We start from the raw sequence: 15,828 nt of genomic DNA, 5'->3' as shown, positions 1-15,828 counted from the left end.
TAAAAGAGGTCTATCAGATATTGTAGTGTAGCGGTTTGAGTGTTGGAGACCAGAGTTGGAATCTCCACTCAACCATGGATTCTCAGAAGAGGACAATGCCAAACCCCTCTGAGCAAATCATGGCAAGAAAATATTGTGATAGGTCACACTTAGGGTCTGCTGTGTATCAGAAATGACTTGAAGGCACTTAACCACAAAGTGGAACAGGACTGGATCCAGAAGGTTCTGACATGTTGTGAGAAGACTAAGATCATTGGAAATAGGTGTTTTCCAATGGTCTTAGGAACCGAGACACCACTCCAACATGGTTGGGGGGTCACCACAACATGAGGAACTGTATTAAAGGGTCGGCGGCATTAGAAAGGTTGGGATCCACTGCTTTAGTGTATGAACAGTGTCCATTTTAATTCTGGGAGATAGCTGGTGGTCAAGAAAACAGGTTCCCTGCTTTTCAACAGAATTTATGCAGGGTTCACTATATAAGCCTTAGAGGTCACCACCATTTCTTGACATTAGCTTTATGTGAAAAACCCAAACCAATCTTCCAGTTGAGTTTTGTGCTAATAGGTGCTGAGGGGAGACAGATTTGACTAGAGAAAGGTTGACCCTTCCTTGGAAACTGGGTGTTATTTCAACAGCATCTTCCTAAACTTAATCAGTGCCTTTAGATCTACAAATGTCTGACAGCCAAATGAGTAACTCACCGAGATATTCAGTCCTTCTCTGCCCTGCCCCCTTCTTTAAGTGAGGATTAAACTTGGAACCCTACAAATTCAAAGCATGCATTAGACCACTGATCTGAAGGCCGAACACAACACCAACCTCTGGAATAGGCAAGCAGTGTACTTTTCCCATCTGCCCATGTCCCCTGCAAATGAGAAAAAAGCAGGAGCTCACACCTGTATTAGTCAATGGGTGGTGTCAGCAATGCTGTGTGCACATGCCACCATTGACTAATATTGGGCAGGGTGATCTGCAAGAGCGCTAATCTGCCGATACAGCACATACCGTATATAAACTTTATTCAAGATGCTCCCTGTTAATAGTACCCAACCCCTTCCTCTCAAGAAATAGCTACTAATAAGAACACTGGTCCAAACAGCATAACAGGAAGCTTTCTGAACAGGGCTGGAGCTTCCATACATTTTATAGGAGTCATTTGTAGATAGCTCAGTAGGTCACTATTAAATGTTGAATTTATTGCTTACCTAACATGGACAGGAGAATAGGTCAAGATCACACACTTAAGCACATAACAGAAGCTATGAGCCACTAATTTACTGTCCTGCTGTTTCTCAGATGCATGAGAATTACAGAACTATGGCTTGCAAACAATCACTTCAGAAAATAATGTATTTCAGTAGTTAAACAATCCAGTGTAGAAGCTGCCAAATAGCAAGCAGCCACTTCCTAGAAGGAAGTGCTCAAATTTTGAGGACAGACACCAGTGGATTGCTGTACCTAATAACTAGAGGACAACCCAACAAGCAAGCAGCAGAGAGGCAATTCATTTTGTTACTGAGCTGAGCCACAAATCAGAGAACTTTGTACTGAAACCTGTGTGGAAAGGGCATTCAGTTTTTCTACAACATTATGGCATCACACAGAAGTCAATTTCCTACCAAAAAAGGGCTTTATTAAAAATATCAGACTTTTACAACTCAAGTGAAAAAACACATTCAGATGGCATTTCAGTATATTTACTGTGAGTACATTTAAAAAAAACCAACCACTGACTTTATCTCACTGAGGAAATTAAAAATGAAAGAAACAAGCAATACTTTAAAATGATATTTATAAGTAGTTTAACCACTGTTGGGAGGTACTCCCAGTCACTCAAAAAACTTTCATGGCTTTTATTCCATACTGAGTAAGATACATTCATTGCATAGATCAAGTAACTGGACTTTCTGACAGAATGAGTTTTAGCTAAGTCCTAGAATTCAGTGCTTCACACTTGTTTCAAAAGCTAGAAGAGACAGGTGACATTCGTACGTACAGTTTAAATGGTAAGTACAGCAAAACCATCCATTTCATGTTTGACCATACTAATGTGATATTAAATATATTAGCTCAGAGAAACCTGTAGTTCTTTAATATGAAAAAAAATCAGTAGTAGTGATCTGCTTTACTGCTGAACCTTAAAGAGGATAGATCATACCATCTGCAAAGCAGTCCCATTGGACTTCCCCATCCCATCCCATCTAGAATAACTTAGCAATTATCCCAGGCATGTTGTGCATTTTCTTCCCCCATCTAAGATAGTCGTGTTCAACAGCAACCCTGTTTCCTGTAACATTTTAAATATATCCAAAGGACAGGGTTCTCCCTATTTTCTGTAGAGCAATACATGTTTTATGATCTCTGTCGTGTTGAATGGGGAAAAATATAAACCAAAAATTTTGCTGTATACAGTAGTCAGGATCCAGTGGAGTACTTACGTGGACCATACTGCTGTGGTGAAAGTGTGTACTCTCCTACCTGGAGTCCCCCCATGGGAGGAAGGGGAGAATCTGAAACCTTCAAGAGCAGGTTTCTAGGGGCATGTAGGGGATGCTGGAAAAAGGAAAGCTGCTGATTCTGAAGGAAACATTGCCATCAAGTACTACATTGAATCCTGGCCTACAAATCAAAGGTTTTGCCAATTACATATGCAACCACTTTGCAAGGACATTCAAATGACAAGCTAAAAAGGTGAAAAAGAATAACCAGAACAGATGGGATTAAGATAGCTACATTTCCCACCTTTTAATGTTTGCTCACTTTGTTCAATTGTTAAGCAAGAAACTAAGGCACAACTCTTATTTCTTCTATGCAAGAAGCACTTTGTTTGTGGTACTATTTTTTCAAAAATTTCAGAAGAGTTTTGTCATCTACTCCCAAGAGAAGACAGCTATCAATATGGCGGCCCGTCATCCACCTCAACTGATATCAACTGTTTACCGTCCAGAGGGAAACAGTGGTAACTATATTAGAGATCCACAAAAGATCACCTCTGGTGGGACGTGGCACAAGCATGTCAAAACTGCTACCAAGATGACCCAGTCATCAACCACAAGTATCTGTTTTCAAAATGTTCCTTCTACATACCCTGAGCGAATCCAAGGAGAAAATGCAACATATGGCAGGAATTATAAGGAAGTAGTTCATGCTGTTGAAAAAATATGACAGTCCGATAAAACTGACTGCCCAACAATCAAAAACCATCAATGAACTCTTAGAGACGGAAATCGAAGACAATGAGTTGAGAACAGATAGTTCAGAAGATGAAATCAGTGAAGTCTGACAGCCTTCAAGCAAGTGGAACAAGAACAAAAAGAATGTGTTTGGGTGGGAGGGGATGTTTTGTTATATAAGGTTTTTTTGTAAAGTTGTGTACACAGCTTTCTTTTTTTGTTAGCAGTTATATATAGTCTGATTTATTGTAATGTTCAGGTGACAAGAAGAAAACAAATTTCGTAGCCATCTCTTTATAGTTGCTGCCATAGCAGGAACACTGAGGTCTTAGTATTTGATTATATTTGCATAACTCTTAAAGAACTATGAAAAGTAGACATGAGATTGGAAGTTGCTCTGTAAAATTCCAAGACAGCTTTGGACGATAAGAAGCCCAGCTCTTTTTGCCCAATATTTTGGTCAACAAGATACACTAGATGAAAAACATGCTAGGTGGCAAAGTGGCATGATAAAAGTGTAAAATGCATTTTAAACACACATTTTGTGACGGGATGTATCCAAATGGTTAGGCCCAACCACAGCAGACCCACTGAGTTAATGGAATCTTGGCCAGTCTACATTATGTAAATCTCACTGATTCAGTGGTTTTATTCTACCCAAGGCAACAATTAGATCTAGTCTAATATATTTAAAAATACATAGAGATGAAATGTACATGTCAATACATATTTTCTGATTAAAACATTCAAAAATGTATATTAAAAAAATTCAGAAGCCCATACAATTCACCCATTCTTTTAAGATCTGATTCAACCCATCTTAGAGAAAAAATAGCAATTTTGAAAATGTAAGCCTTCACTGGATTTCTCTGTTGAAGCCACACCTGAAAATGTGGTACTGATGACATACTCCTGTTGTTGTCCAGAATTCTGAAGTTATTGTTTTTATGGTTTTAATGGTTTTAGACATTATCTCTGATGTAGAAGTGGCAGTGGAAGAATTTAATAAGCTACACTAAATCTTTGCTAAGCTACACTAAATCTCTGCTAGAAACAGAACAGATCCCAATGTAACCAATCTGAGTAGAGGTTCAGTGTTAGGAGGTAGAGTTGGAAACTACAGCATTCAAATATCAGAGTTGCAAACCACACAAACATGGGCAGATCGTTGAAAGCCACATGCCACAGGTTAAATCCCACCATAGGGCCAGTAATAGTTAATCAGTCTTGGGTGACACTAAATAGTAGCTCTGGATAGCTATGAGTGCAAACACTGCAAGATATTCACTTCTGCCATATCTTATCCAGGTGCTACTGTCTCATAAGGGCAACTGCAGAAGTACAAAGAAGGGGAGAGATAAAGAGTGTCGATGAAGTATGCCTGTGCCCTGGCAGGCTAATTGTGGAACACAAAGCTTTGGACAGCAAGAATAAATCAAAGGTGCTCCACAGGAAACCTGAGGGATTTATTTAGGAGGCATTCAAACTGAAGGAATTCCCTTCCCATGGGGAACAAATAACTTGTGCAACCCGTTAGCTTAAACAAGTGTTGCTCAAGTGCAGGAGCAACAGACTGTGCAAAAATCCCACACGCATGGGCTTGGAGGGTAGCACTGTGCACTTCCAAGGAACAAAACAAAAACAAAAGTTACGATATTTCTGTCAAACTGAGCTGACATTAGACACTGGTGTTTTTAAGCCCTTGTTTTTACCAAGACAGGTTCACCATCACTAACAGGCTTTCAACAGACTTATAGCACCACTTCACACACACACACACACACACACACACACACACACACACACACACTTCTTACCCTTATGCACAACTTGTGGCCCACAATTCCAGCTGGCCTGCAACCCATAAAAGGCATTGCTTGGGGCACTGTGACATATCCCACATGTCAGTTCACATTTGGTTTACTGTCAGGGATAGATGGCAAGACTTTAATGGCACATGCTATTATCACACTTCCTGGAGTGTCCCATGCTGCAGATACACCTTGTGAGGCACATGCCATACAGAAGAGGCTTTGCATAGATATGCTCCATAGGAAACAAAACTGTGATGCCAACAGGGGTGTCAGTCACTCTTTCTGCATGACTACTAGCTTTCCCTATCTGGAAAACTCTGGTGATGCTGGGGCCATGAGGTGTCCATGCAGTCCTCCTCGTCAAAGTTGTAATCTCTCTCCTCACCTTCCTCTTCAAAGAGCTGCTCCTCTAGAAATGAACCCCCTAGCCCATATTCCTGTTCATGGACTGAGATCTCATTGGGGATGACATGTGAGGCACCTTCTACAAAATCAGCAAATCTGGAGGAAAGACAGAAAGCAGGTAAGGACATTGCAGCAAAGAACTAAGCCTTGGTCATTACTAAAGTCCCTGCTACACAGTGAAGTTCTGAAACACAGAGTTTGGAAAGTTATTTTTAAAAGATGAGTATTTAGACACACTAAAGCCATCCATAACTGAGCACCTATAAGACTGCTCAAGTTCTTAATGCATCGCATCCTACTGTTACGAATGGACTCAACATGTCACTATACTGATTATTCTTAAAAGGAACATAGTAGTAGAATCACTTAAGTTACTGATAGATTCTGTATGTCATTACAGTCATTCTGCTAAAACATTTGCCAATTAATCATTTGTAAGAGGCTTCAAATTGACTATAGGACTGCATGAATACCCTACTGTGGGTGCGCTTGGCACACAAAGAGGGCAGATTAAAAGCAAAACAAATGGTAGTTCTGAACCTCATTCCCCTTTCCATCACAACCCCAGATCCCACCTGCTTCTTACATCTGTATTAGTAAAATGAGTATCCTTTTCAAGGACCATAAATTATAAAAATATTGCACAGAGCATCCACCTATTCAGTACCTCTTTGGAGAATTGATGCGGGAGACTGCTTTCCATGCAGAGAACTCTGGACTGCTGCAGTACTCCCGCAACTCCTCCAGGGCTTTGCGTGTTTCTATCTCCCCCTGTATGCGGTACTCCTCCTCAGTTAGTAGACGCGGTGGGCTGGGCTTTCCTGTGGCTGTGAACACCTTCCTGCTAGGACAGCAACAGCATTAGTGGTAACTTGAAATCTGAATTCATTGAAGTTTGGTTCCTTCCAACAACTCTTGATTATTCAAGGAGAGGGGCTTGAATTACAGACTGTCTCTCAGATGTACCTTCTGCTCAAGATCAAATGGAACATCACTGTTTTCATGGGGTAAGGCCAGACCTTCTGGGGGAGAATCTTTCTGGCAATTCTTAACAGATTTGGAAGGTTTCTCCAAACCAATTTGGTCTTAGACTGAACTCTGCTCATTCACACTTAGTCAGCACCTTTTGAATGAGTATATGCGCTCTCTGACTATACATGACTAGGCCTCAAACTGGCAAGCCATAGTTTTACATGAAATCTCAGAAGAGGCTAGTAACAGACTTTTGTTTTACAAGTAGGGATGAGAATCATGTGGCCCTCCTGAAGTTGGACTAGCTTTCAGCAGTCCTTACCACTGGCTGCCCTGGCCAAGGCTGCAGGACCTTGCAGCCCAACATCTGGAGGTTCATATAATTCTCATTCCTGGTTTTCATACAATTCTCGTTCCTGGTTTACAGATGTAAGCTTTATGCCTTGATAAATCCTAAAAATGGTCAGAAATGCCAGGCTTAAAAGTTGCTTGCTGGATGGCCATACTATCTTGGGATGGTGGGAGCTGCCATTCAGTATGCTAACCTGAACACTAGGTTAGATCAGAGTGATATAAATATATATATATTATTAATAAAGCACTCTCAAATGTTAAGATAAAGGGCCCTCTAAAGGTATGACTATCCCACTTAAGAAAAAATGCAGATCAGAACTAAGGTTTAAAAAGTGAATGTCTGTCTCCAGAGACAGATCTCTCTTACAAAGTCTTTGCAGGTGCCACCTAGTGGTACTTTTTAATCTAACAGTTCAGATCCCAAATTTTAATAATTTCAACATAATAACCTTTTACCAACATTCTGCACTCGAAACAAACCCACAAGCAACAACTTCATTCTCCATCTGGGCAATAAACCACATGGAGCAAATATGTAACTAGTGCCCTAACCTCCTAGTGTTTAAACAGCATGCCTCAATGTGCAACTGTTTCCTCTGAGCACATCTAAGGAAGCAGATACTGAGGTCCACTCCACTGAATTGGCTGGAAAAGAAAGCTATTTGGATACTCTTTTCTCAAAACTATCTCTCAACAGGCATTCCAGCTGTTCACAAGAAACGTGACATTATTTTCCACACATTTAAAAACACTCCTTTCCCCAACCTTGTGCCACTTGTGGGACTATCCTTGCACAAGGCCTGAAAATATTAGGCTCTGTATAATGAACAATCACCACCTCACTCTGAACAAGCATTGTTGACAAATGACCAGACTTTTATGAGCAGGAAACATGAAGTTGTTATCACAGCTTGAATATCGCCTCCTAGCGATAGTGAATTATGTCTTATAATAGTTTGCTCCCTGCATATTTCTCCCCCTCCATCTGTGTTTGTCCATGTTCACCTCCAGATTATCTACAAAGAAACTACAGACTCAGATGGGACTAAGCAATACAGTGTGTGACCTCTGGATAGGAAACTGCAGCTTTCCCAAACATTACTGAGAGCCATTTCAAAACCCTATGTTATAAACAGGAGGTTTTACTTGGCATAATCTTTCCTGGATTACAGCCCACTGCATTAAATACATAATGAAGTGGGCTACAGTCCACAAAAGCTTATGCTGAATCAAACATGCTAGTTTTTAAGATGCCACAAGACTCCTAGATGTTTTGACTGCAACAGACTAAAAACATCTCCACCTTCCTCAAATTTTAAGCATGCACACACAGGCTCACACCATGTACATCTTCTCTATTTATCTATTAAAAGAACTTTGATTGGACTGTGTCTTCTAGATGAGTAACACCCATGCTTCCCACCCGTCACCTGTAGATGGCATAAGCCCATATGACGGGGTACTCCAGGTTTTTAGTGCAGACTGCAATTACAATCAAGGCGATGGCGATCTGCCGTATCTGAACGCCCATGTAGAGGAGTAACAAGCCAAGGATCTGCAAACCCCAAGTGAGGAGATTGATGCTGCGTTCATTCTCCAGAGGGCCATATTTGTAGCACACAGCAAAGCTGATGCATCCCACAATGACCAAGTAGCCTGTGAGGGGGGAAAAGCAAAGAATATGAAGATGTACTCCAAGAAATATTTTTACCTAGAGCAGTGATGGCGAACCTCTCTATGGGCACACATGCTGTCGCCCTAGCACAGAGTTTGCCAGAGTTTCTTACTAGAAAGCCAGAGGGACGTGGCACTTTGCAATAAATAAGTGGGGTCCGGGTTGCAGTTTGGGCACTCGGTCAGTAAAAGGTTCTCCATCACTGACCTAGAGCCTTATACATCCCAAATGAGTGTGAGAGTTAAGTACCACCCCAAGAAGTGAGACAGATAAATCAGCCAGGATTAAGAAACTGATCTAGAATATCAATGCTGCTCAAAACAGCAAAAGAGGAAAATACACTATCAAGTGCAGAACCCAGTAAGGAAAAGGCAAAAACTCAAAACTCTGGGAAGATTGGAACCAGAAAAAAATTCTCCAAACTGGTATGATGCTGATCTAGAAAAGTTGGACCACACTTTCCTTTTTTTTAGCACTCATGCAATTTTAAACAGATGGTTCTTTATATCTAAAAAGACCAGAAATGTTCATGATCATAATTAAGATTGTGTTTGACACAACAAACAATACGGGCTGCACAACTGGCAGCCTTTAGCAGGTCACTCTAAAAACAAGTATGATATCCATCAGCTCGCTCATCCATAATCTTCATTCTTAATACTAAGGAGTAACAATCCAATTGCCCATTTTTCTATCTCCCTTATGTTTGATCAGTTGATCGTAATAAATATATATCTCCCTCTTTTCAAGTGACTTCAAATCATACCTACAAAGAACTTGCTAAAGACTTCTTCCTCTTTTCTGAGATGTTGTTTTCTCATGATTAAGATAACCAAGCACCTTGATGAGCTTTAATGAGAACACAGGAACCTCTTTATTTGGAAGCTGAGGATAGGTATCAGAAGCTACACACTTATTGAAGTGTGGAGGCTGTAGGAAGCAAACCCTTTGTGTGTCCTAATTAGGTTTGCTTAGAAATAGGTAAAATGTCCTGAAGTTTAGACTTTGGAGGGGGAAAAAAGAGATAACAGAAAGCCAAGACATATACTCACCCAGCAGATATTCCCAGTACAATTTGAAGATCTCTTGTAGATTTCTGAACACCAGCTGGATAAGGTAAACAGAAAAAGACCAGCCTCCCACAAGCATGAGGTAGATGGGACTTTTCTAGGGCACAAAAAATGTAACCCCAAAATACATTTCAGTTATTTCAGCATTCATGACATAGCAGACAAATAAAATGGTTCTAAAATCAGATACACACAGTCGCTAAGCTGTTACCCAATGCAGGTGCCACATCTAGCACTTATCCATTGGCCTCTGTCTAACAAGGATAGATCTGCCCCAGAGTCTGGACAAATATTTTGAAGAAACTCCTGTTAGCTGCTGATGTGAAACATTCACTTGGATATCCTAGGCCTCATTTCCACAGTCATGAAAGAATTGGACAATCCGTGCTGAATCCAGGGATGGGCAGTACATGGCTTGAAGATCACCTTCAGCCCACACTCATTTTTTGTCCAGCCCCTCAAGCCACACGCAGTCACTTCCCAATTTCTGAAATTGCTGCAATCACAACAAAACTTAAGATTGGGTTGAGAGAGTAATTACTTAAACACAGTATGTGTACAGTGTACACATTCTGTTTCTAAGGCTAACAATTCCAGGAACACCCCATTAACGTCCTTCTGCCTTAGCTGACACGAGGGATAAACTCATCTGCTGTCAACTGTTCCTTCAGCATCACTGAGAATGATGCCTGGATTCACCTAAGTTACCCATCCCTAGGGTAGACTGTATCACTTCAGTCTACAGATAAGGGCTCATGTGACAAAATCATCTCCTACCAAAGCTAACATGTTAAGATATGGACTAAAACCTTTTCCAAACACCTAATAGTCTGTGGAAGTTTCTTGTACTGAAGAAGATTAAATCATGTGAGCCCCACTGGCAGTGATACAAACAGGTATAGGTTTACCACTGTGACTTTGTGAGAAATAGGTCTTTACAACAGTCCATTTTTGTAGTGAATGAGTGGTGAGTAGAATGCAAACTCTTATAAGGGGGTGTAAGCTATCAAAATAAATGAAGAAATAAATAAAATGCCCCAGACCACTACTCAAACCTCACTATACAGGTTGAATCTCCCTAAACTGAAATGCTTGGGGACTGAAGTGTTATGGAGTTTGGAAATTGTTTTTGGATTCTTGGAATATGTACATCTTCCTAATGAAATATCTCAGAGATAGGACCTAAGTATAAACATATGATTTATTTTTGTTTCATATACACCTTATATAGATAGCTTGAAGTTAACATTATACACAATATTTTTAACCATTTTGTGCATGAAACAAAGTTTGTGTACACTGAATCATAAGAATGCAAAGGTGTCACTATCTCAGCCACCCATGCAGACAATTTTGGATTCTGGAGTATTTCACATTTTGGAATTCCAAGTAAGGGAGACTCAACCTGTACTTCTTCACTGGACTGGAATTCTGTCACAAGGGACACTTGAACAATTTTCTTAACCCCACAGGAATTTTTAAACAAACATAAATATAAAGCAAAATGCACAGAGCCATTTTCAACAAAACTGACTACTTTATTTAATCTCAGTCCCCTGTCCTGAAGAATAAACTTGCCTAAAAATTATCATTATCATTTGCTGAATTACTTGTTTGGAGGGTATCATGGAGAACTGCATAATCTGAATTCTCTTCTTGTTACCGTGACTTTTCATACACTGGAAAATTAGTATTTCTAGTAATACAACCACTAACTGGAAAAAGTTATTGTTTTCAGCAAGTTTCACAGAATTCCTTAAGACTACTGGTTGAAGATCTGGAAACTGTACTCCAAAAACAAAACAAAAACACCCATACTTTTTCAAGCATTGCTTCTGAACTTGCACAGAAAACATAATTAGTCCCACCCCCAACAGGAAAATACTTCACTTTATTTTATACTGCAATTAAAGTACTACAGTCTTTCTGACATTAAGATTTTCCAGGTTTTAATAAAAGCATACCCTGATGGTCCTCCAGGCTGCTATATATTAGACAAGACTCCTAGTAAAGGTTCAAGAAGGACCATCTCCTTGTGGGAACGTGAGCTGTCTCTGGCCACTGAGAGCTCATGTTCCTTCCTTCGTCTATAACAATTTTCAGTACTCTGCTATCTAGGCTCTGTGACTATTACCAAAGCTTGCTATGACTTCCATGTTCCTAAAGTTCTATGCTTTGCTGTGCATTTCCTCTTCCTCTCCATCTTTGACTGACCAAATGCCTTTAGGAGCAAACAGAAGTGCTATACTATTCATGTTGCACCAGTGTTCCTTCTGCCCACTCCCAAGGAAATCAGCTTCCCAAAGGGTAAAGCAAGGCAGCACAAGGAAAGCACAAAAATGCATGCTACCATCCCTTGTTAACTCAGAACACCTAAAAATCCTTCAAGAAATGCAGGTGTAAATTGGGAAAGGAAGAACATGAATAGCAAAACTGTGTGGTAGATTGTTTCCTATAGCCCAGGCTGGGTAAGCCGCATACCTTACATCAAGAGACAGAGGTCTCAACGTGGTGTCTGAAAGTGGTGCTCAACCATATAAAGTGAGCCAGCCTATTGCTAAATTATCTAGTTTAGCCAACTATACTATGCTTTTACTCACCTTAGGCACCATTCTGGACAGTACATAGATGACGATGAGTAGTGAACTTAGCACACCGATGCTCACTCCAGCTGAATAATAAAAAAGTGAGCTCCTGCAAAGACAACACTTATTTCAGCTTGTCTGCAAAAATAAGATCTACACACAGTCAGGGGGGCACCTGGCTGAACGAGACTACATGCGAAAGGGATATAGGAGTCCAAGTAGACCACAAGTTGAGCATGAGTCAACAATGTGATGCGGCAGCTAAAAAGGCCAATGCAATTTTAGGCTGCATCAATTAAAGTATAGTGTCGAGATCAAGAGAAGTAATAGTGCCACTCTATTCTGCTTTGGTCAGGCCCCACCTGGAATATTGTGTCCAGTTCTGGGCACAATTAAAAAAAAAAAAAAAGAAACTGGAGTGTGTCCAAAGGAGGGTGACTAAAAAGGTGAAGTGTCTGGAAGCCATGCCCTATGAGGAATGACTCAGGAAGCTAGGGATGTTTAGCCTGGAGAAGAGAAGGTTAAGAGGTGATATGATAGCCCTGTTTAAATAGTTGAAGGGATGTCCTATTGAGGAGGAAGAAAGTTTGTTTTCTGCTGCTCCAGAGAACAGGACCTGGAACAATGGATGCAAGCTGCAGGAAAAGAGATTCCACCTCAACACTAGGAGGAACTTCCTGACAGTAAGGGCTGTTCGACAGTGGAACAAACTCCCTCGGAGTGTAGTGGAATCTCCTTCTTTAAACAGAGGCTGGATGGCCATCTGTCGGGGATGCTTTGATTGAGATTTCCTGCATGGCAGGGGGTTGGACTGGATGGCCCTTGTGGTCTCTTCCAACTCTACGATTCTATGATTCTAAGAAAATTACTGTGATCTAAAGTTCATTTCCATATCCATGATCCACAGTCCATGATCCAAAATCCATTTCCCAAAGGCAGCCTTTAAGTGCTAGTTTAATTATCTTATTATAGACATCCAAATGTGTGCCTGCATATACAGGATAACATAATCATTCAAAGCCACATAACCCTGACTTGCTAACAACCTTATGAAACACAGTATTCCAAAACCAAAGATATAGTGAAAACAAGCCAGGTCCATGTTAAAAAAATTTAGGTATGAAAAATGTGTATTTGGGGTAGGCATGTTGCAATAGAATAAAATGAAATCCAAATAAAATCGCAGTGATACCTTCATTAGACCAGCTAAAAAGCACAAAATATGTTATGATTACTGTACAGCTCACTAGCCTTTTTCATCAGGCAAAAATGTTTAAAAATCATACAAAAGAGGTAAAGGAACCATTTTGAAGTCACAGTCCTGTATTTTGAGATGTTTGCTTAAACTGAGATTTAAGTGAGAGAGGGCTGATGCAGGTGGAGACCCAATCCCTTCTTGGTCACAAGGGTGCTTTCTGCACCGGCATTTGGGACGTCCGGAGGACATCCCATTTTAAAAAAGGGCCGTCTCTTTTAGACGCCCCTGGGCCTAATACGGACTCCGTCTGTACAAGATGGCGCTGGCCCTTCTACATGGCCGGCGCCATCTTTGCGTATCGGACGCGTCGCGTCCGTAAGCGTCGCGTCGCTTGTGACGTAGCGAATGCGCCCCTGGCACCTCGCTACGTCGCAAACGCGACGGAAAAAGAAGCTCCATTTTGGAGCTTCTTTTTCGGTCCGCGCAGGAGTCGGGCCGTGTGAAGGCTCCGGCTCCCCCGCGGACCTACTGGCGGCGGCAGCAGAGTGCCGCAAAGCGGAGGTATGTACCCCGCCAAGGGGACTGAGGACTAAGTCAATAAATACCAGCAACAAAGTAACTTTGAGATCTGGGCTACCTCTCTCCAGTTCAAAGAGAGAAGCTGTCTGTAGGCATAGCACAGTGAGTTTCTCAAGAACCCATCATACTGTCACATAGCGAATGAAAGAATTATAGAGTTGGAAGAGACTACAAGGACTATCCAGTCCAATGCCCTGCCATGCAGGAACATGGAATCAAAGCACTCTCAACAGATGGCCATCTGGCCTGTTTATAAACCTTCAAAGGAGACTCCACCATTCTCCAAGGGAGTGTGTTCCACTGTTGAACAACTCTTACTTTCAGGAGTTCTTCCTAATGTTGAGGTGAAATCTCTTTTCCTGTAGTCTGAATCAATTGCTCTGTGTCCTATTCTCCGGAGCAGCAGAAAATAAGCTTCCTCCATCCTCAATGTGACACTTCTTCAAATACCTAAACATGGCTATCATATCACCTCTTACCCATCTCTTCTCCAGGCTAAAAATACTCAGCTCCTTTAGTTTCTCCTCATAGAGCATGGTTTCCAGACCCTTCACTATTTTAGTTGCCCTCATTTGGACACACTCCAGTTTGTCAACATCGTTTGAGAATTGTGGTGCCCAGAACTGGACACAGTATTCCAGGTGAGGCCTGACCAAAGCAGAATAGAGTGGCACTATTACTTCTCTTGATCTATACTTCTATTGATGCTGCCTAGAATCACACTGGGGGTTGTGTAGCTGCCATATCGCACTGTTGACTCATGTTCAACTTGTGGTCTACTAACACTTCAGGAACTTTTAGGTGCTGAACAGGTAAAACCTACCAATGATAGCTAAATACAGATTGTTCTACCTGTACTGGAGGTTAAAACCTCAGACATCAAGTCTCAGGTCATTTGGTAACTCTACTTTAGGATTCCCTTGTTGCAACTAAATTCAGTAAAGGCATACCTCAGTTAACAAAGCATTAGACAAATAAACTCGTTTTTATAAAGTCTTTTCACACCATCCAGACCCTTTTTTCCTTGCCCACTGACTAGTTGGGATTTTTAGCAGCATAAGTATGGTAAAAGAGCACTAGGAGTACAGTGAATGTGGGATTATAGCAGTATGACTGTAGTAAACACTATAATAAAGCTTGAGCTGGGAAAAAGTGGGATTCTAATGAAGGGGAGGCAAAAAGCAACTATCCCCAGAACCTCTTCTGGGTATGCATGAGCAGCAAAACAGAAAGAGAGAACAGATAAATCTGCTTCACCTTCAGCATGTTTTTTAAAAATCAGATCTACATAATTGGCCACCAAAATGGAAATCATAAGGAAGTGGAGTCTGGTGAAAGATAAAATCATTGTTGGATGCGTTTTGGAAGAAGCCTTCAACTGGAATCTAAAAGATCCAAAATGGTTTTAGCACTTAGCACTTATGTTTCTATATCGCTAGGCACTCTCTAAGCATTTCCAATGTGTTAGCCATATGTTTTGTTTACATATATAAGGCTTGTCTGATCTGACTGTTTCATTTCACATGTGTATATATTTAATTTTGCATAACATATTTCCTGAAACATTTTGTGTTGTTGAAACCTATAGTCTTTCCACATTATTTCTTCCCCCGTACCAAATTTTCTATTAAATAACAATAACAATAATTTTTATTTATATCCCGCCTCTCCCTAATGGCCCAGAAAAGGATCTGCTTTAACTGAAGTATATCTGTATTTTCAAATCCAAAACATACAGATATTCAGGGGTAGCCATATTGTCCATGCAACAAAAACAAAATATACATCATAGATATTTTTAACATCTTTGTCCAAGGAAAAAAACAGTAGGCTTTGAAAGGTGACGTAGTGTGTTTAGCACCTTTCGGCTCACCTAAGAACAGTATCATCATGTGTATACTGGTTTTGTGAGATATGAAAGGAATATGAAAGCTTAAGCACAACCCAATTTCCAATACCCATTGCAATGCTCACCTGCTCATCAGGTCACTACAAAAAAA

The 15,828-nt window shown here is 40.7% G+C and overlaps 1 protein-coding gene across 1 annotated transcript; it reads right to left on the bottom strand.

Annotated features, from left to right (window-relative positions):
• Positions 1–1,614: 1,614 nt before the first annotated feature.
• On the bottom strand, positions 1,615–15,822 carry NEMP1 (nuclear envelope integral membrane protein 1). Its single transcript, XM_042450998.1, has 6 exons — positions 15,803–15,822; positions 12,067–12,160; positions 9,449–9,563; positions 8,152–8,377; positions 6,063–6,236; positions 1,615–5,491 (listed from the first exon to the last, which is right to left on the bottom strand). Exons 1-6 carry the CDS (start codon positions 15,808–15,810, stop codon positions 5,284–5,286), a joined length of 825 nt encoding a protein of 274 aa, XP_042306932.1. The 5' UTR covers positions 15,811–15,822; the 3' UTR covers positions 1,615–5,283.
• Positions 15,823–15,828: the final 6 nt, after the last annotated feature.

This window comes from Sceloporus undulatus, chromosome 2 (assembly GCF_019175285.1).
Source record: "Sceloporus undulatus isolate JIND9_A2432 ecotype Alabama chromosome 2, SceUnd_v1.1, whole genome shotgun sequence".
Classification (NCBI taxonomy): domain Eukaryota; kingdom Metazoa; phylum Chordata; class Lepidosauria; order Squamata; family Phrynosomatidae; genus Sceloporus; species Sceloporus undulatus.
This window is presented reverse-complemented; position numbering and strand designations above follow the sequence as displayed.